At 36.9% G+C, this 22,190-nt stretch overlaps 1 protein-coding gene and 1 pseudogene across 1 annotated transcript; one reads left to right on the plus strand and one right to left on the minus strand.

Annotated features, from left to right (window-relative positions):
* The first annotated feature begins 158 nt into the window (after positions 1-158).
* On the plus strand, positions 159-2,265 carry LOC133717298 (small ribosomal subunit protein eS4-like; annotated as a pseudogene).
* A 767-nt stretch (positions 2,266-3,032) lies between these two features.
* On the minus strand, positions 3,033-5,443 carry LOC133717297 (ferritin-4, chloroplastic). The gene is made up of 8 exons (XM_062143983.1): positions 5,015-5,443; positions 4,614-4,697; positions 4,468-4,528; positions 4,274-4,361; positions 3,899-3,960; positions 3,628-3,693; positions 3,462-3,525; positions 3,033-3,290 (listed from the first exon to the last, which is right to left on the minus strand). The coding sequence occupies exons 1-8, from the start codon at positions 5,362-5,364 to the stop codon at positions 3,241-3,243; spliced, it is 825 nt and encodes a 274-aa protein (XP_061999967.1). The 5' UTR covers positions 5,365-5,443; the 3' UTR covers positions 3,033-3,240.
* Positions 5,444-22,190: the final 16,747 nt, after the last annotated feature.

Consider the following 22,190-nt stretch of genomic DNA (forward strand, 5'->3'; position numbering starts at 1 on the left):
GGTTCTTTTTAGTTTTTACGTAATGTAGTTGTCCTCATTATTAGAAATTGTGATGATCATATGATTCATATCTTCACGAATCACTGAAGAAAATTTGTAGGGTGATCACTTCGAATCTAGTAAAGATTCGAAGTGATTAGAGGATAGGAGAGAAGAGAAGCCGATAGAAGTGTCTTTGGTACCATGTACTAATGTGATTATGTCGGGTTTTGAGATTTTATGATTGTTTGTGTTGCAGGCTAGGGGATTGAAGAAGCATTTGAAGAGGCTCAATGCCCCAAAGCATTGGATGCTTGACAAACTTGGTGGCGCATTTGTAAGTTGGAAACCTTATTTTTGGTTTCCTTTTTCAATTGGCGCTTGTGCACTGTCCTCATTTTTATATCCGACGGTTGACTTTGTTAGTTTTATTTTTATTGTTTTTCCTTAGGCACCTAAGCCCTCATCTGGACCTCACAAGGCCAGGGAATGCCTGCCGTTGATCATTATCTTGCGAAACCGGTTGAAATATGCTCTCACTTACCGTGAAGTCATTTCCATTTTGATGCAACGACATGTTCTGGTTGATGGGAAGGTTAGGACTGACAAAAACCTATCCTTCAGGTTTCATGGGTATGCTCCAATCTTCTAATTCAAGCCGTTTTTTTCTTTGCTAGGCCTTATTGTGTTTGATTATCAATATGATTTGTTTTAATTGTATGTGAAAATTGTTCTCGATCTCCTCTTTTAAGAACCTATATTTTCCCAGCTGATAGTTGTTGTGAAAGGAACATTAACTTTTGGAGTTAGTTTTAGTGACTTGATTGATACTGCCATCATGTTTCTAATGTAAATCGGCGTGCTTATGTTTCTTTATAACAGCATTCAACTGCTTTTGGTGTCAATATGTTCAGTAGATGTGTTAAATTTGTAAAATGGCTTTGGCAAGTTAGTTTCATGACCATGGAATTTTGGATCCGTGGGTTAGTTTCTTAGATTTTATTGGGTATAGACATGTGATGGTTTTCTGTTAATTGTTATTTTCTTTTCAGATGTTATATCAATCCCGAAAACAAATGAGAATTTCCGTCTCCTTTACGACACAAAGGGTCGGTTCCGCCTCCACTCAATCAGGGATGAAGAGTCAAAGGTATCATCTCTTGATCTGTTTTATTTATTTCTTTTGAGGTACATCACTTCAACAACAACTGCAACTTAAAGAAAAAGAACTGCACTCGTATCAAATTTTTTTTTTTGGCCACTCGATTCACAGTTAGTTCAATTTCTAATCCTACCTGCATGATGCATGTGAAAATCTTAAAGTTAGGTGGAGACAATATGTACATGGAGTGAAATAAACAGGCTATTGGCCCGATTTCACTCCATGTACATATTTTCTTCACCTTAGTGACTTGATTGATACTGCCATCATGTTTCTAATGTAAATCGGGGTACTCTGATGAAGAAGAAAATATGTACATGGAGTGAAATAAACAGGCTATTGGCCCAAAAAAAAAAAAAACAGTACCCTAAGGTGGTTAAATGTAGGAACTATTAAATTTTGTGAACTTTTATATATCTGGACATTGATTCTGATATCTTGAGAATGTTTTCCTGTTTTGCAGTTTAAACTGTGCAAAGTCCGCTCTGTACAGTTTGGGCAAAAGAATATCCCCTACATTAACACCTATGATGGGCGTACAATCCGCTACCCTGACCCTCTCATCAAGGCCAATGACACCATCAAGCTTGACCTAGAGACCAACAAGATCACCGACTTCATTAAGTTTGATGTTGGGAATGTGGTCATGGTTACTGGTGGAAGAAACAGGGGGCGTGTTGGTGTAATCAAGAACAGGGAGAAACACAAGGGAAGTTTTGAGACCATCCACGTCCAGGACGCAACTGGTCATGAGTTTGCAACCCGTTTGGCAAATGTGTTCACCATTGGCAAGGGAACAAAGCCATGGGTGAGTCTGCCCAAGGGAAGAGGTATTAAGCTCTCAATCATCGAGGAGGCCAGAAAGAGGCAAGCAGCTCAACAAGCATCTGCCGCATAAGCAATTATGAGTAGTTTCAAATTTTGATGCGCTTGTGCAGCATTGTTTTACAAAGTTGCACCTGGAACCATTAGTTCTGAACTTGTGCTTAAATTTATCCAGCTTGTTTTGCTTGTGACGAGGTGATTTTGAGAGTCAGATTATGGATCTTAATTTTTGTTATCTTAATGTTGCATTGGCCATTATTGTGGACCAATTTCTTAAATAATCTGCTTCTCTTACCTAACTTTATGTTTTTCATCGCTCAATGAGACTTGCAAAACCTGTTAAATGTCGTTCTCTGCCTTTTATCGAACGTTCCGTGGATCTTTTAGTGGTAGTCGGCAACTCGGCATAACAGAAAACCAAGGATGAACTAGATCAGATCAAAATAAGGATGAACTAGAGTACTGAGTTATAGATCAGAACTAAGAACTGGAAGATGAATACAACTGCAACAGTTTCCCAGAGAATACCTCGATCGGTACACGATTTTCTAGAGAGAACTCATAGAAGGAAGAAGTGATAAAAGATGTATGCTTCTCTCCTTGCCTCCTTGGTCAATAAACACGTACCATTGATATTTCATGTTTGATTGGGCCTCGTTTAAATCCTGCAGAGCCCAACCCATGCTCATGCAGGCGGCAAAACTCAACAGAAATACGTGTTGCCGTAACTATAAAACCAACCAACAATGTTGCACAGTTTCTGCAACACAAATGGGACTAGAGTTTTGGATGTTCATCTTCTTTCAGCTGCTGAAGCAACAGAGTTGAAGACCGGGGCAAAGCATCCAAGTGCACACAGGGCTCGGTCAACACACTAATACAATACACCTAGGTGCCTTTCTTTGATACAATATGGCAAGACGTACAATTTTCTTTGATGGCAAGAAGAAGAGGCCTTGCAATTTTCTTCGATCAGGGTTTTGGCAAGATGTTTAGGGTTTAGAGAGCTTTTTCTATTTACCAATATATGAGAACAAATGCCAACTTCCATCAGAAAATAAGAACAAACAGTAAAGGAGAAAGCATTGAATAAAGGAACCATAATTAGTTCATATGGTGAGAACTTGAGTTAACTTTTTCCCCATGTACCCTCATCTCTTAAACTACCAGAAGGGTTAAACGGTCTAAATCTCTAAACAGAAAACTTGAACCACCAACAGAAAAGACAGCTTCAGACTCGTAACCACGAACAAAAGATGATGACAATGAGTTCATTATGCAGCAACCTCATCATGTAACAGCATCTGATCGAAGTGCCAAGTCCCTGAGATACACAGCGAAGCAGACACAGTTTAAAGAGAAGATTAATTAGCTAAAAATAAATAAAATGGATGGACTAAAGTGAAGTACAAATAGAAAAATTTATAAAAGGATGGCAAAAACCCTAAACTAAGATTCATAAAGATAAGAATGAAACTGTATTGCGGGTGCCTACCATGTCCTTTGCCAACCCTCCTGAGTTGAGCAACATATTCTGAGATCTTCTTGATTGCCTCCACCTAGAAAGGTAAAAGTAGGAGATAATTAACATCACGGTACAATAGCCCTATAAAGATTTACTCGTGATCAACAAAAAAACTAAGAAAGGCATCAGGAATCACCTGCTCAGCCAAAAACTCGCTTTCAACAAAATCAGCTAGTTGCACATCTTTGGTCTTGTCAGCAACCTGTTAGTCCGCCGGTCAAAGATAAAACCTGTTAAAACACAGCATAAAAGTATCTGATCTTCTAACAACCTATCACTGTAGCATGCATTTTAATTCATCACATTTCAAATGATGCCATCGGTGACTAAATATCTACTAGTTATACTAATCATCAGTTAAACCATATCAACTACAAGCTAAGCAATATATAGAATAGATGCCTTACATGGTGCAAGTGAAGCAGCTTTTCATTTGTCAGTTTCTCCAGAGACAATGCAAGCTCCATTGCTACATCAAAATGAAGGAAATAATTAAGGCTCACGAAAAAGCAATAAACATACTATGCTACAGTAAACTCTTGAACATGGTCAATACCAGTAAATCATGTGGCAAACCAGGTCTATAGGCAAAGCCATTCTCTTATTTTTCTTTATCTATAATCCAAGCACCCATTGAGTTGACACTCTATACACCCTATCTATTGCTAAGCAGGTACCCAACGTTTTCTTAAAACCCATATATATCAGATATGAGAACATTTAAAAATCTTGTGCATTGTTGAAACACCAGAATTACAAAAGTGAAGCCCAATATAACTCACCATATAGAGCATCTCCTTTCTCAGCATGATCGAACTCTGAGAGAGGCATCAGTATTGATTGCAATTTCACTCTTCCACCACGCTTATTCTGAGAGTTGCCAAAAGTTAAAATTCAATTCAACAAATGAGAAATTGAACTTGAAGCTTACAGAACATTCAAAAACATATAGGACGATAGACTACTAGATAAATACCTGGTATTCCATCAATTTCTCAGCATGCCCCCTCTCCTCCTCACTTGATTCCTTGAAAAACCTGCATGCAACAAAACAATCAACATTGAACTCATGGTAAAAGAAAATGCTAAAAAAAAGTTCAGAGAGTTTCAAAGAATTTATACTTGGCAAGACCCCTGAGTGCGACATTGTCCCTGTCGAAGTAGGCATACATGGCATGGTACACATAGGATACGTTGTACTCCACACTAACATTCCACCAAAAAAAAAAAAAAAAAAAAATCAAATTGTCAGCGAAACAGAGCACAGACACAAATTTCAAATTTCATATAGACGCCGAATTTAATTACATTTAAACTTGTTAATGAAAAACCGAACAAGGCCCCAATTGCATTGCATGATTGCATCCATACACCAATACACACATGATTCAATTAAAATTATAGTGAAATGATCCACAGATAATGAAAAACACTATAATTCGAGACCCCTCACCAACGATAAAGACACATATTCATTTCTCACAAATATAGAAACACGTTAGGCAAGGATAAGCAAAACTCACTTGATCTGCTCGTTAATGGCAGCCTCACTCTCCTCACTGTACTTCTGGCGAGCCAGAGAGATTTGAGGGAGCATAGGGACGAGATCAAGCTCCTTCTTCACCTCCTCAAACGGCTCGAAAACCACACCGGTAAGCGGCCGGCTGTTCGAACTCTTCGAGGCCGCACAGACCACGGCCCCGCCGTCATTTCTCGCCGGCGATGACCGCAGACTCGAAAACAGAGACGTGGACGAGTTCAGAGGAGCGGCGGAGTAGGAAATCGAAGAAGACGACAATTGAGCGGAGGAAAACAAGCTCTCGCCGAGACTGAGCAACTGAGACGCGGAGGCCGGAGAAGCTTTGAGAAGCATGGTGGTGATTAGGGTTTGTCGAGGGATTCAGAGGTTGAAGAAGAGAGGTGTGTATGGTTGCGGAGGATGAGGATTTGAGATGTTCTAGAGAAATGGGGACTGGCTTATATGGGCGGGTGAGGAGTGTAGTGGCCTTCGGATGTGAAGCACGTGGACGGTGGAGATTGAGTGGAGGGACTAAGGCGCGTGGCGGGCATGTGGCTGAGCTCGGATTCCAATGGAAATATCTTGATTTGGGTCGTTTTTGGGTCCATTTTGCGTTGAAGGATATAGGAAATTACGGATTTGCCTTTTTTTGTGGCCAAGAGAAAGTGAGAGATCTTTATACTATTTTGGGCTTTTCGATAATTTATGGAGAGTTCAATTCTGGGCAGGAGCCTCTAGTGGAAATCATTTTGACTCCTTGCTCTAATCGGGGATAAACTGATAAACATTATCAACTGCATATTTGAAATTAATTGGATAGAAGTTATGATCATTTAAGATTAATCCTCTTAAAACTTGTATAACCATAAACAGACAATGTGTAACTAGTAATTAAAATTTGGAAATGACTTTTACGTCGGAGGTGAAGTAGGTAAAAGAACATGACAGATACTTGGGATTGCCCATGAGAGTTGGGAAATCAAAGACTGCTATCTCTGAGTACGTAAAAGAGAAACTCACCAATAAGTTATTAGTCTCTCGGTTGGAAAGCAAAAATCCTAAGTTATGCAGGTAAAAAACTTTGATATAGGCAGTTGCATAAACTTTGCCTTTATATGCTATGAATTATTATTTATTACCCAAAGGTTTATGTGATGACATTTATCAACTGTGTGCTTCATTCTTTTGGGGTGATACAAATAGATTCAATTGAAAAGTTGGGAGAAACTTTACCTTACAAAGTTGGAAGGTGGAATGAGTTTTAAAATATTTATGCTTATAATCTAGCAATGCTTGCCAAGTAAGGGTGGAGGCTTGTTTCTAACCCTAACTCATTAATTGCTAGATTATATCAAGCTCAATATCACTCTCATTGCTCATTTTGGGAAGCAAAAGTAGGAGACTCTTCATCTTTTTTTTTTTTTCAAGGACTATTCTGAATGGAAGACCGGTTTTAAAAGCTAGAGTTCAATGGCGCATTGGTGATGTCACACATGTAAGCATTTGGAATGATAATTAGATTCCTAACTGCCAATAATTTTTAGTTCAAAAGCCGGCCTGTTGAGTACATCTTTGAATATGTCTCGGACCTCATTGATTCGAGTACTAGACAGTGGATACTTGCTGCCATTCATACCATCTTCAGTCCTGAAGTTGCTCAACAAATTCCATGTATCCCTCTCAGTAGAAGAACCATAAAAGGATAAACTGTGTTGGAGCTTTGAAAAGAAAGGTTATTATTCTGTTAAGTCAGCCTATTGGATTGTTAGGACAAATATGCCTGAGAATGCACTTGTATCTACTTCTCATGGTGATCCTTTCAGAGAACTATGGAGGATAGCGTGGAAGGCAAAGGTGCCAGGTAAAGTTCAAATTTGTATTTGGACAGCTTGCAGTGATCTTTTATGCTAGGGCAAAGCTTCGTACAAAGGGTTATATTGGAGGCCTAAATTGCCTTTTATGTCCCTATCTTTATGAAGATATTGCTCACATGTTGTGGAAGTGTCCCATTGCTTCTACTTGGACAATGTTTTATGTGAGAATATCATCTTTTTTCTTCTTTTTTTTTCATATGAACGCGATAGAACATCAACTTGTTTTGTTCGTTCTATCAAATCCTAATCTAATTTATTTGAGCATTATCAAACACATTATCCTACCTTAATTTCTTTAGCATATTTAGTTTTCTCACCATCTACTTAAACTATTTAATTTTCTTTTTAAATGAAAACTATTTTTAAGTTCTTTGAGGTATATCAAGGTGTTTAGCAATGTTTTTTTTTTCCTATATTCTCGAGTATTGATTAATGATGATATTATTAATTACAATTAAGAGATATATTCTAAACGTTATATTACAATAAGCATCGAAGATGACGTACCGAACACTAACAAAACAAAAGGCTCCACTAATTCAAAATATTAACATTTTGTCCTAACAGAAGTCTGTTGTAAATGTTCACCTACAAAACGATGAGAGGAAAACCTAGAAAAGGAGGTTTAGGTAATTGAACTGCTCAAAGTCTCCAAAGATAATCAAATGAACCAAATATGGGCCAACTGGCCAAGACAGGTAAGTTTTGTCTTCAAGTAACCCTCATCCATCTCAGAGACTACATGCATGGAATCTTTTCGGGTGCAAGTGGGGGTTTCTTTTACTAAAGGGAAATACACATTGGGTGGTGAATGTTAAAAGTTACTTTTTTAAAGCCACCAAGAGGTTTAGTAGTAACTTTATCCCTCGATTATATGATTGCTCGAGTAAGCTATTCCCTTTCCTAGATGAAAAAAAAAAAAAAAAAAAAAAGATAACATAAAACAAGGCTATTAGCTATGAAGCACCAAAAGTGTCATATATAATTATATAGTCCAGGTCACTAAACTACGACTGTACTATAGTGATGGCTTTGTATTATTCTTGCAAATTTAGTGTGGAACTGATATTATCCAATAGCTTTGAGTACAAACATAAATGATTAAATGCCTTATTGCCAAAACCCCGCTCAAAGAGTTACTTACAAGCATATCATTTTGAAGACTTTCAACGAGCAAATGAGACTCAGCCTCTAACCAATTCAAGTAATACGCGCATCTTTTTGTAACTCGAATTGCCCAAATAAGGTGATACCTACCATATTAATATTCACTGTATGTGGGATATCAAATTAACTGGCTCTATCATAAACATATAATACGAGTGTAGGCATTGGGCCATTGGGTATGTAGGCAAAGGGGGTCGAGTGAACCACATGATTTTTGTTTCTTTTTACTTTTTCAAAAGACAATTTGAGTTTTGCCTCCATGTTTATGTTTTTCGTAAGACATAAAATTAAAGAGAACAAATTTGACCCTACGATCAATGAAATTAAAGGGAAGTAATGGCAGCAGTAAATGCGACTGTTAATGTAGCCGTAAATGTGATGATTAATGCCACATTCAGTGTGGCAATCATGGCCGCCAATAAGTGACGGTTACTGTAGGAGTAAGTGCGGCCTTAATGGTGACTTGCTACCCAAGTTATTGGTAACTTGTCGTGCAAGTTTACTTGCAGCCTAAGCCGTAAGTCGCCTATAAATAGGGACGAAACGACCAGGTATGGCATCGAACTCTAGTTGAGACTTCTATACTGACTTCGGCATCAGAGAGTCTTTTGCAGGTATCCCCCCCCCCCTCTCTTGTTTCGCACCGACGGCGAAGAGGAGTCTCCGCTTCCTCGTCAAAGCCAAGAAGCGGAGAGAAGCCACAGAGGGAGCTTATGTAGGGAGACTATAGAGAGAGGTTTCGGAGCTGTGAGAGATTACGAAGAGAGGCTATGGAGGGAGACTACGGAGGGAGACTACAGAGGGAGGTGACGGAGAGAGGTTACAGAGCGAAAAGGAATCACGGAGCGGTGACAAGTTACGAAGCCAAGGGTAGTCTTTGTAAGATCAAATATGGACATAACACATATCATCATAAAGTAATTGATGATTAGCTTAATATCAATCCTAGTTTAACATGGATACAAACAGTAAATCAATACTAGTGACTTAATGAAGTAGTGTATCAATTCATTAAGGATAGTAATCCATTGCTTAGTCGACAAGAAAGGCTACAAGTTGTGATACATTAGGAATCTAATAGTGAAACCTAAACCGACAAGGAATGCTTTAATGGGAAGCTTCTTGAGGTTTAAGTCTCATATATATACAGATGAATTGGTCCCTGATTACTACCACGACTATTGCATAAGTTCTGTCCATTGAGAAGCAAGTTGGCAAGTAACAGAAGACCACATTCAGTGATCGAGTTAAGCAGTTGCATAAGATGGAATCCATGCATGTTATTGCTGAAGGTAAGCCTTAATCCTTTTATGATTGTTGTGCATATGTTGTGAGCATGTAAGTATGGTTTTTACAATTGGTATCAGAGCATAGGCTCACAAATATGAAAAATCGTTTTAGGGTTTTGCAAAACGAACATAAAATTTTTAAGGGTTTTTTGCTTTACGGGTCAAGTAACTGATCAGGTTACTGACCGAGTCACTGGTCATGTAACTGATCAGGTACCTGACCAAGTAAGTAACTGACCAAATAACTGGTCAGGTACTTGATCAAGGTAAGTTACTTAAGTCGACTGCTGCATCTGGTTAATTATAAAATTCACGCTTCCGCTATGATTTTTTAGTAGCAAATTGGGGAAAAAGCAAAAACAGGTTTTTCTGTGAAAATTGTTTTCGATTCATAGCATGATAATTAAGTTTTGATTGTGCCCAAGAACCCTAGTTGCATTCCGGGCGTGCGTTAGGCTAGAGTAGATGGTGACCGGATGAAATTTACAATTTCTTGATTGTTCTGTGGTTTCTTGGAATCGAATCAATTTTGGTTATGCTTGAATATGCATGTTGAATTGATTGATGATATGGTATTGTATCTGTGATTGTGTAAAATTGTATGAAGAACAGAAATCTCCCAGATTTTGTTTACACGTTAAAGTTGACAGATACAAGAGCTTAATTTTCTTACAAGGATGAATCTGGATAGAATGTAAAGTAAAAGAGCTCATATGTTTTGTGGTTTTCTGTTGGCATAAGTGATTATGATGCACAAAGCATCCTTCATTGATGTTGGCAGAAAACATTGATCAGGTACGTGTAACTGGTCAAGTAACTGACCAAGCAACTGACCAAGTAACTGTACCTGATCGAGTAACAAAACTGAAATTGTGTTTTGTGTTTTAAAACTATGCTTCAGTTTTATCTTCCAAAGAAGTGGTTAAGTATGGTTTTAGAATACAAAACAGCAGTATGCATGCTTGATGAAAATAAATACGGATACTTAGAAATTTTTCTTCTGTCTAAAGATGTGGATAAATTTCTTTGGATAACTTGTTTTCATTGAACATGGCATATTGATAAAGAACTCCATGATATTAAGTTTCTGCTCAAAAGTGATGCTTAATATTGTTTTTGTTATGGACTGACATGAATGCAAGTATGGTTGTTTAGGTTTTCTGTATGTTCTTGTTTTGGTTACTTAAAGCTAAATAAAACACAGAAAACTTAAACATATTTTCTTTACAAACTGAGAACTCACTCGAATTTTTGTTTTGCTCCTTAGGTAACTCTTACATGAACTTGAACAGTGTCTTGATGTTAACTGGAACCAACTATAGAGCTTGGCTAGACTCTGTGGAAAATTATATGGGAATGCATGAGAACATAGACTACTGCTTTACTGAGAATAAGCCTGAAGAGTTAAATGAAAAGAGCACCAAGAAAGATACTGACCTTTACAAGAAGTGGCATAGATCCAATAGAATGGCTAAGAACCTCATTAGAACATCTATGTCTAAGACTGTCAGGGGAAGTATAGAAGAGCCTGAGCTAGCATCAGATTTTCTGGAACTCATAGGTGCTAAGTTTAAAGAAAGTGAAAAAGCAGAAGCAGCTAGGCTAACCAAGGAGTTTCATGATCTAAAGTACATGGGTTCAGGGGGAGTTAGAGAGCATATTATGAAGATGATCAATATAAATGGCAGACTCAGAGAGCTCTTGATGGGGGTTAGGGATGAGCAGGTAGTGCATTATGCACTACATTCCTTGCCTAACAGTTTTAGTCATCTTAGGACCAGTTACAACTCTCAAAAGGGAAACTGGACTCTAGATGAACTTATATCCATCTGTGTGGATGAGGAATCTAGGATCAAGGAAGAAAAGGAACCTGCTACAACCATTAACCTTATTGAGAAGCCTAAAAGGAAAAAGCCCCAGAATAAGCTCAAGCCTACCAAAGCCATAACTAAGAGTTCAATAGCTGCAGTGGCCAAGGAAAACAGGTCATTCAGGTTCAAGTGCTACTTTTGCAAAAGAGTAGGACACATGAAAAAGGACTGCACTGGCTATAAGAACTGGTTAGCCAAAAAGGGTAAGATTTTTTCTAATACAGTTTTTTCCTTAGAAATTAATCTTATAAATGTTGAACCACAGTCCTGGTGGATAGATTCAGGCTCACCTATTCATATTACTAATTCTTTGCAGGGATTCATAAGGAGGAGAATCCCAAAAAGTGATGAAGTGAACCTGTGTGTAGGCAATGGCATGAGAGTGGCAGTCAAGGCTATTGGAACCTTAAAGCTCGATTTAGGATTAGGAAAATTGTTAGTTCTGGACAATGTTTTTTATGTACCTTCCATGAGAAGGAATTTGGTTTCAGTTTCTCTTTTAGTAAAATCTGGTTGTAGACTTGTTATGGATAGTAATGGAATTCTTATTTCTAAAAATTCTGTTCAAATTGGTTCTGGTGTTATTATGAATGATTATTTACAGTTAAATTGTTCCATGGCTCAACAAGAAATTTTACTTGTTGAAAATAACACCAACAGTACTAGCACTTTAACAGGTGTTAAAAGAACCAAACTAAATGAAAAGTCTGCATTTTTATGGCATAGAAGACTCGGCCATGTTTCAAAAGAGAGACTGAAAATTTTGGTAAAAAACAACATCCTAAATGAACTTGATTTTTCTGATCTAACAGACTGTGTTGAATGCTTTAAGGGAAAAATAACTAATACTAGAAAGAAGACTGCATATAGAAGCCAAAATTTATTAGAACTCATACACACTGATATATGTGGGCCATTTAGGCATCAAACTATCTGTGGGAATGTGTATTTTATCACATAATTCATTGATGACTTTTCTAGATACAGTTATATTTATCTACTTTCAGAAAAGGCACAAGCATTGAAAGCCTTTCAAATCTTTAAGTCTGAGGTAGAAAATCAACTAGAAAGGAAAATCAAAACAGTAAGATCAGATAGAGGGGGTGAGTTCTATGGCAAGTACACTGAATCCGGCCAACAAAAGGGTCCATTTGCCTTGTTTTTGCAAGACAATGGAATTAAAGCTCAATATACAACACCCTATAACCCACAACAGAATGGTGTTGCAGAGAGAAAGAATAGGACTCTTTTGAATATGGTTAGATGCATGATGTGTACAACTGGTTTGCCAAAATTTTTGTGGGGTGAGGCTTTAAAAACTGCAAATTATATTTGCAACAGAACACCTAGCAAAGCTATAGAAAAGACTGCTTTTGAGCTTTGGTGTGGCAGGAAACCTAGTCTTCACCACTGCCATGTTTGGGGATGTCATTCAGAAGCTAGGATTTATAATCCAAGCTTGAATAAACTTGATCCTAAGACAGTTAGTTGCTATTTTATAGGTTATCCAGATAAATCTAAAGGCTATAAATTATATTCTGCTCATCATTCACCTAGAATTTTTGAAACACATCAAGTAAAGTTTCTAAGTGAAAAAGTTCACAATACAAACCTTGAGGATTTAACCTCAGATTTTGAGGAAATTGTGTCGGATGAGAATATAAGTGTTGTATTGCCTTTAGAACAAGATGTAACTGATCGAGTCACTGGTCGAGTAACTGACCACGTAACTGTCCCTGATCAAGTAACTGGTCATGTCACTGACCATGTAACTGCCCAAGTAACTGTACCTGGTCTTGTAACTGGTCAAGTACCTGTCACTGGTTAAGTCACTGACCAAGTAACTGTCGCTGGACAAGTAACTGACCATGTCACTGGTCAAGTACCTAACCAAGTAACTGTCACTGGTCATGTAACTGACCCAGTAACTGATCAAGTCCCTGTCAACCCTCAGCTTAGAAGATCACAGAGAGCAAGAAAACCAACTTATGGGGGGGAAGAGAGTGACTACATTGTTTATCTGCAAGAAGCAGAAATTGAAATGGACTGTGCAGAGGACAATGATCCAACTACATTTAACCAGGCTATTGAAAGTAATGAATCTCACCAATGGCAGCTAGCAATGGAAGCAGAAATTGATTCCATGAGCCAAAATGCAGTTTGAGAATTAGTTGAACCTGACCCTAAACAGAAACCTATAGGTTGTAAATGGGTTTTCAAAACCAAAAGAGATGCAAATGGCAATGTAGAGAGACATAAAGCAAGATTAGTTGCCAAGGGTTTAACACAGAAGGAGGGCATTGATTTTACTGAGACTTTTTCTCCAGTTTCTACAAAAGACTCGTTTAGGATAATCATGGCTTTAGTAGCTCATTTTGATATGGAGCTGCACCAAATGGATGTTAAAACAGCCTTCTTGAATGGTGAACTAGATGAAGTGATTTATATGAGGCAGCCAGAAGGTTTTGTGCAAGCTGGAAGTGAAAACTTAGTATGCAGGTTAAGAAAATCAATTTATGGCCTAAAACAAGCTTCTAGACAGTGGTACAAGAAATTTGATTCTGTGATTTCTACTTTTGGATTTACAGAGAATCTTGTTGATGAGTGTGTTTACTTGAAGACAATTGGGAACAATTTTATTTTCCTAGTACTCTATGTCGATGATATACTTTTGGCTAGCAGTAATTTTAAACTGCTTAAAGACACCAAGAGCTTTCTGTCAAAGAATTTTGACATGAAAGACTTAGGAGAAGCATCCTATGTACTAGGCATTGAGATTAAAAGAGATAGAGCACAGAGACTACTTGGTTTGTCTCAACAGAATTATATCACCAAAGTTTTGAAGAGATTTGGTATGGAGAAGTGTGCAGCTGGAGAAGTCCCCATGTTCAAGGGTGATAAACTAACCAAGAAGCAAAGTTCCAAAAGTGATGTTGAGAAAGAAAATATGGAGTCAAAGCCTTATGCTAGACTTGTAGGAAGTCTCATGTATGCACAAGTCTGCACTAGGCCAGACTTGTCTTTTGCAGTAGGGATTTTATCGAGATTCCAGTCTAATCCAGGCCATGAACATTGGGTAGCTGGGAAGAAAGTGTTGAGGTACCTGCAGAAAACAAAGAATTACATGCTAGTTTATAGGCAAGTGGAGGATCTGAAACTCGTTGGATTTTCAGATTCTGATTTCGCAGGGAACTATCCAGACTCCAAGAAGTCAACTTGTGGATATGTGTACATGCTAGCAGGAGGTGCAGTTGTTTGGAAAACCATGAAGCAAACTCTAGTTTCAACCTCCACCATGCAAGCTGAATTTATTGCAGTATATGAAACTGTGTGTGAAGGACTTTGGATCAGGAATTTCTTGATGCAGACCAAAGTGTTAAGTCACATTGTGGCAGGCACACTTGTGATTTATTGTGATAATGAAGCAGCTGTTTTCTTTAGCAAGAACAGTAAAAGATCAAATAATTCTAAACACATTGATTTAAAGTATTACAGTGTTAGAGAAAGGGTTAAGCATGGTGAGATAGCTGTTTTGAGCATTGACACGAATTCACAGCTAACAGACCCCTTCACCAAGGCCTTGTCAGTAGCAGCATTCCAGAAACATACAGCCAGCATTGGAGTTTTAGCTAATCTAGATGCTTAGGTTCAGTAGAGAGTTAATCCAGTTGGAGCAATTTAAATTTCTAAGGTTTTTGAGTTCTTGTATTTTTTAGTTGTGATCTTTTGACTTTATTTATCACAACTTATTTGTAATGACAGATTTTATTATTAATAAATTTTGAGGTATTTTCAGATTTTGGTTATTGCTGCAGTTTTTTGTTGAATGTTCTGAAAATTATAGATTTTGTGTTTAAAGTTATACTTGCTATCAGATGGCTTAAATCATGTGAAGCATGATGATAAGGTTCAAGCAATATTTTTAAGCCATCAGTGTTCAGTGAATTTGCTTGAGTTTCTGGTTTTAGAAACATAAAGTAGGACCTAATATATGTTTACTTGTTGATACACATTAACATATATTGTATCACTTCTGGTTGAACATATGTGGATTGCAGAAGCTTGTGTTAGTGGTTTTGAAACTCTGCATTTTTGTTAAAATGTATACTGTTTCTTGCTCTACATAAGTAACTGTGATCTGACCATGTTGGAATGGATTTTCGATTTGAGTTTGTATCTGGCGCACACTTCAGTAAGTTAAGTAGGTTTTGATGTTCTCTGGTGCAAATCATCGAGCATGATATGTGTGAGTCCAAGGGGGAGATTGTAAGATCAAATATGGACATAACACATATCATCATAAAGTAATTGATGATTAGCTTAATATCAATCCTAGTTTAACATGGATACAAACAGTAAATCAATACTAGTGACTTAATGAAGTAGTGTATCAATTCATTAAGGATAGTAATCCATTGCTTAGTCGACAAGAAAGGCTACAAGTTGTGATACATTAGGAATCTAATAGTGAAACCTAAACCGACAAGGAATGCTTTAATGGGAAGCTTCTTGAGGTTTAAGTCTCATATATATACAGATGAATTGGTCCCTGATTACTACCACGACTATTGCATAAGTTCTGTCCATTGAGAAGCAAGTTGGTAAGTAACAGAAGACCACATTCAGTGATCGAGTTAAGCAGTTGCATAAGATGGAATCCATGCATGTTATTGCTGAAGGTAAGCCTTAATCCTTTTATGATTGTTGTGCATATGTTGTGAGCATGTAAGTATGGTTTTTACAGTCTTCGCTTCGTCAACATCAGGTCAACGACAAATAGAAGCTTCTCGATTGTCCCCGGTTCAGCTTCCACTCTAGTCCGCATTAATTGTTGGGTCAACTTCCTAGTCGGAATTTTTCACCACCAACAGGTCAACCATTTGAAAAAAAAATATGTTTAAGACATTCACCCTTTCATACTCATCTGTCACCTAAGATGATGATCGTTAGAGTATATTTAAGTATGAAACTTGTCAAATTTGCAAGAGAATGAAATGAATTGTTGAAGAGATATACCGTCAATTTAAATGTTTTTCTGTTAAGATAAATCTATAGATCTACATCAAATATGATTTTGTAAGAATAAATGCACTTAACAACTAAAAGTCTAAAACTACTATCTTCCCCGTAAAAGTAGAGACCTAAAGTCCTAAATTTGTTTGCATTTCAACGTTCCACAAGTTTACATTAGCATCCAACACATGTTAGAAAAAACAAACAACATAAGAGTCTTAACAACACAAAAATTGGCGAGGTGTACGTGGGAAAACATTTCCATTTCTCATCATTTGAAGTTTTGAACGGACTTAATTAGCACGAGTCTTAAATAACCACTAGTACGATCATAATTTGAAACTTGATCGAATGCGGATTGCCGGATTAATAGACCTTAATTTTGGCCCTTGTACGTTATGCATAACATTAGTAAAATGAAAACGATAAAATACATGCGGGAAGAGGAAATGAGAGACTAGGGCTAGGAAAGTGGAGCATTGAGAAAATGACTTCAGGTTTACTTTCCTAATATAGGAGGAGGACTTAATAAGCTCTCGCTTAATAGACTATGCGCACTATCGGACATCGTACGTAGTAGGCCTGGGACAGTCTAGCAACATTATTAAAGCATTTTATGATTTATTAGTTATTACGAGCTATGATTTTTCGAGTCATTTTATGAAGTCCTAGATATTATGGCAGTCACAGACCCATCTTCAACAAATATAGCGTTATCTTTCCCCTTTATTAATATATCGAAACTTATTGATGCGTTAGCTCATTCATCGATCCATGGATGCATGCATAATGTGATTACGATGAGATCAGCTCGACAGAGATCCATGCCATGAGCTTACCTCTTAAGAATTGAGTAAGACATTGTTAATTGGCAGCGAGATTACCAATTTAGAAAGGTTAAAGAAGAGAGAAAGAAAGGAAAAAAAAAAACATGTTTCTTGGTTTCCAGAAATCAGAATCAATTAGAACAGAACAGTATCATGAATTGATATATAGCAAATTAAACCAAGCATGAGCACGATGCTCGCTCTCATTTAATGCTTGTGTTGGAGGTCTCAGGTTTTTCCTTGTATCGTGGTGAAGATGTCTGTTTCTTCCTCATAATTTATTTTTCCCTAAAATTTTTGCAGCTATAGCTAGCTAGATTCCCACAGAAACAACCAATTAAGCAGCAAGGTGAGCTCTTACCCCGATAGGGTCAGTACGCTTCTGAAGCAAATACTGATCGATCGATGCAGATACAATGATACTAATCTTAATTACCCGTTGTTTATTATAAAAGTCAAAAGGTAGTAAAATGTTTTTAGAAAAATCTCCAACATAACGTACGTGACATTCGTCGATAAAAATGGTATAAATTTGAGGTATTTGTGTAATTGGTGAAACCCTAGACCTATGATAATGAAATTTTCTTAAACTAAATATAGAGCTAGCATACCAACATGCAACGGAAGAAGAGGTGTTTTATTTTGGAATCATGCATGAAGAAGCAGCATGGAAATCTGTGAGACGACTTTAGGGTTCCAGTCCTAGTTGCAGATTAATTTCAACGTACATTACTTAATCTCCCTCGAATATTTGGTTTCGATTAAACAATCTATGAGTCTTAATTCATGTCAGGGTCTCATTAATTTCTTGGTATGGGTTGGCTTGTTTTTTTTCATTTCCCATCACTATCAAACTGATATGCTGATATCATAACAGTTTTTGGGTGCACTGCATCGTATAAAACTTAGCTGCTAATTAAACTAGTAATATTCTATCTTTTACAAACACGAAAGAACAAACGGGGTAGGTGAATACCACCAAACCACGCAGTCTAACCCTGCCGAAGATATGTCAATCGGAAGAGCCTCTACAACTTGATTTTCTTGTCTTAAAATGGGAGAAGATTGAAAAGATTTTTTGAGAAATCCAGTGTTAACAATTCCTCCACTATAGCTGCTCTTAGTTGCCAAGCTATACCAAATTCTGAGACTCTGAGAGTATTGACTGATCGAAATTAATGAGGGGTGATTGAGATAGTTATATGCATAAATATTCAAGTTTTAAGATTCTGATAGTTATAAAATCACGGGTTTAATACTCTCTCGACCCACACATACATGTTTGCTACTAATTAATTTCCACAAAAAATTTCATGATCTTGAATGTTCTAGGATCATATTCACAGAAAAAAAAATCCGTGTACTAGTATATATTTGTATACACATGCATCGATCAAGACCTGTGAGTGCATGGGTTCCATGCATGAGTATTAGTTCACGGGATCAGTCTTCGTCTCAAGTGTGCTTATATCAGGTGCTGTCATGGTGATGTTCATAGAGAAGGAGAATATCTAAATATGGATCTACCCCGCTTGCTTTGCTTATTAACCAAATAATAAACACATACGACCTGAGGTATACATACTTGATCTTCCATTTTCTAGTTGGCAATAATTTACAAATTAAGTAACAGAAAACCAGAGAATTATTCATTATTCAAAGGACAAGAGGCCGGGCAGCTAATTAATCCGTTTCATGTATAAGACAAAAAATTCTGGTTTATTCTGATTCAGAAAATGAAGCACTTTACGGTTTTACTAATTAAGAAGTAACTAAACTATACAACTAGTTAATTAAGAAACTCGACCAAGATCGATGCATGTAACCTCATGCATAATGCCCTCTACATATTTGTCATGCTCGATCTTACACATAAGGTTGAGTGCGACCTCCAGTTTGTTAGTTTGTATTGTACTTTGCCTTTTGTGCCCTAAACAATGCAGGACCTTTTTTCTGAGGAAAATTTCAGACACTAAACTCTGGAGCATTAACGATGCTTCTGAATCCTTCCACAAGCTGGCCAAAACAATAATGAGAATAGATTATATACTAAACATGCAAGTTGATAAAAAATCAAGAACAATGAAATGCAATTATTAGCGTAGGGCCCTATAATACATGCAACTAGAGTGGAGACTACTTGGTCTCCGGGGTATCGAGCAGTACTAGTAACTACTAGGTATGTTCAAAAAGACATGCGCGCAATTGTCCAAAAAAGAAAGGTAATTTTAATGTGTATTAGTGAAATTAATATGATATACCTCTATTTTTTTGGAACATTTGCTCTAACCAATGATTTGGATTATAAAATAAGTTTAAGGGCTAGAGAGAGCTAGAGCAAGCATTTGTGTGCGTTCACGTGAATGTTCGTGGGTTCATCTCTATGTCTCTAACAAACATTAAGACTCTTACATTTCATGCTCAAATTTACTCATCTAATAGACAGCCTTAAGAGAGTGTGAGAAATAAGTGAATCTCAGTCATATTTATTAAATTTAGATGCATTTGTCCCTTACGGTCTCTAAAAAATTGTCACTTAGAAAAGCAGCTTTGCATTTAATAATACATAGTATTAATTATAAATTGGGGTAGCATTTGTTAGTTTTTTCCATCAGAACTTTCACATCTGCGTGAAAGAAGAGATGGAATTCTTCTCAAAAAAAAGAAAGAAAGAAGAGATGGAATTATATCAAGAACCTGGAAAACATGCACGCATGCACACGGCGGCCAACAAGATTTGCCGCAATTCTTTAAGTTGACCCTTTTATTTTTGAATCCATGTTTTTCACCTTTCAAGAATCTATTGACCATTTCCTCTTTGGAATGTTTATATACACCAAGAGATTGTAATAGGGTGGCACATGAGCTCTCCAAATATACAGTGAAAAACATGTAAACTTGTACCTGGACGGGAAACTACCCAACCTGGTTACTTGAACAGTTGAACTTGTAGAGGCTGACTTGGTCGCCTAGTTTTTTGCTTGTACCAATTGTTTTGTTTTCATCCTGATGTACCATGATTCTATCCAATAAATGGTTCTTTATTCTCAAAAAAAAAAAAAAAAAAAAAAAATCTAATTAGGAAACTCGCCCTCGCGATGCTGCGGATAATAAGGTTTTGAGGTTTTTGTAGCGATGATTCCCTTCTCTCCCTCTTTTCTCTCATCGGGAGTCTCTCTTTTTTGCTGATAATCAAGCAAAGTAATCCCAAATTTAATCATACAAAAATGAAGAGAGTATATTTCAATTGGCGATGACTCCCTTCTCTCTCTCTCATCGGGAACAAATCAAAACCCAAAACCGAAGCGGTGGGAGAGAGACAAAACATGCATGAGGGGTAGAATAGTAATAAACACAACATTAGGGGCAAAATAGTAAATCAATATGGGTATTAGAGTTTTAGTATTACGTCATTTTACTCACCGAAAAGGATTTCTCTCTTCCCATTCGCTGGCAAACGAAAGAAATAAAGTAGATTCTTGCTCCCTAATTTTCGTTCACTTCATTTGCTCCAGCTTTTACTCGACTATAACCCAATTTGTGGTCCCATAATGAAGATCATCGAACATATTTGGTTCAAATAATCATGATATGCCAATCATGCGCGCACTGGCAAAATCAACTGAGCGTGGGTTACCAATTTTTTTTTTTTTTTTTTTGGTCAAGAGTTGGTTACCAAATTCTAAAGGTTTGAATATTAGTCTTTCAAGGTTGTCTGAGAAAGAATATTGGTCTCTTCCATGAAACACATGTACAATTAGAGCAAAAGAGTTAGTCATGGTTTTGAATGTTGGGTTTAGGGTTTGAATATTTGGATATTTCGATAAGGTTAGAATTAGATGCATGTAGAGTGTAGATCAGAGATGAGAAAGGTACAAAATATATAGCTGTTTTCAGTTTTTACTAGTGAGCTGTGTTCTGTGGATTATTTAGAATAACTGTTACTACGAATGACGTACACATGTTTAAATCTGATGTCAATACGACTCGTGAAGAACATTTTTTTTAATTTTTTAATTTTTTTTAAGATGGGTGATTAAGAATAGCAGCAAAGTTAAAATTGACAAAAAGGATGACCAATAAAATCAATATCTAGTCAATCGACAATCTTGATGAGAAGTGAAACATTGAAATATTTTGGAACTAAAAAGTCATCCAAGCTAAATGCTTAATAAGGATATACAAACAATAAAAAATTCTATGAAATATAGAGAAATGCTAAACTTTAACCTTAATACTGATGGGGCATGGAAGAGTAGCTCCGGTAAGGCTGGTTATGGTGGAGTGTTTCGTGATAATAAAGGTCAGGTGGTTGGTGCTTTCTGCTCAAATTTAGAGATGCCAAGTTCGGTTGCTGCTGAAGTGATGAATGTTATTCAAGTTATTGAATTGACTTGGGTGAGAGAGTGGAAATATATTTGGTTGGAAGTGGATTCTGAGATTGTGCTTAACTTCATGTGCTCTCCATCTTTAGTACCTTGGCGGCTTAGCATAGAGTGGAGAAATTGCTTGCACCGTATCTCTTAGATGCAGTTTCACTTATCGCATATCTTTCGTGAAAGTAAACAACTTTCGTATGCTTTGACAAATCATGCCGTCAAATACACAAGTTTGGTTTGGTAGGATCTACCGACCCTATTTATTACTTCTTTTTGTAGTCGTGATTGGTTGGGTCTTCCTAATTTTCATTTTTGTTAATTGTTTGTATGACTAGCTTGTAGAGACGAAATTTTTTCTCTTGTACCTCATTTTTCGTGTGTTTTTTTTTTTTTAGGTAAGGTTTATATCCCCCCCCTCGAGTGGTTGTCTTCTTAATAAATTTCTTCGTTCATTGAGGTTTACCAAAAGTAATTTTGAAAATTACAAAACGGATTGGTTCCATACAGTGCAATACGTTCTGGCACAGTTAATACTAAAGTCCTACAATAGAAACTAAAATGATACCCACGTACTCTCTCATCGATCTGAGATATTTTATAAATGGTATTCACTTACTTTAATTAATTTTATAAACGAGTTTAGTGTTGTTTGATCTATTGCACACGAAGGATTGAAGGCTCACACGTTATCTACTACTACTACTACTACTACTATAAATACCCCACCTCTCCATTCCCATTTTCTCCAAGCAGTTTTACT

This window comes from Rosa rugosa, chromosome 6 (genome assembly GCF_958449725.1).
Source record: "Rosa rugosa chromosome 6, drRosRugo1.1, whole genome shotgun sequence".
NCBI lineage: Eukaryota > Viridiplantae > Streptophyta > Magnoliopsida > Rosales > Rosaceae > Rosa > Rosa rugosa.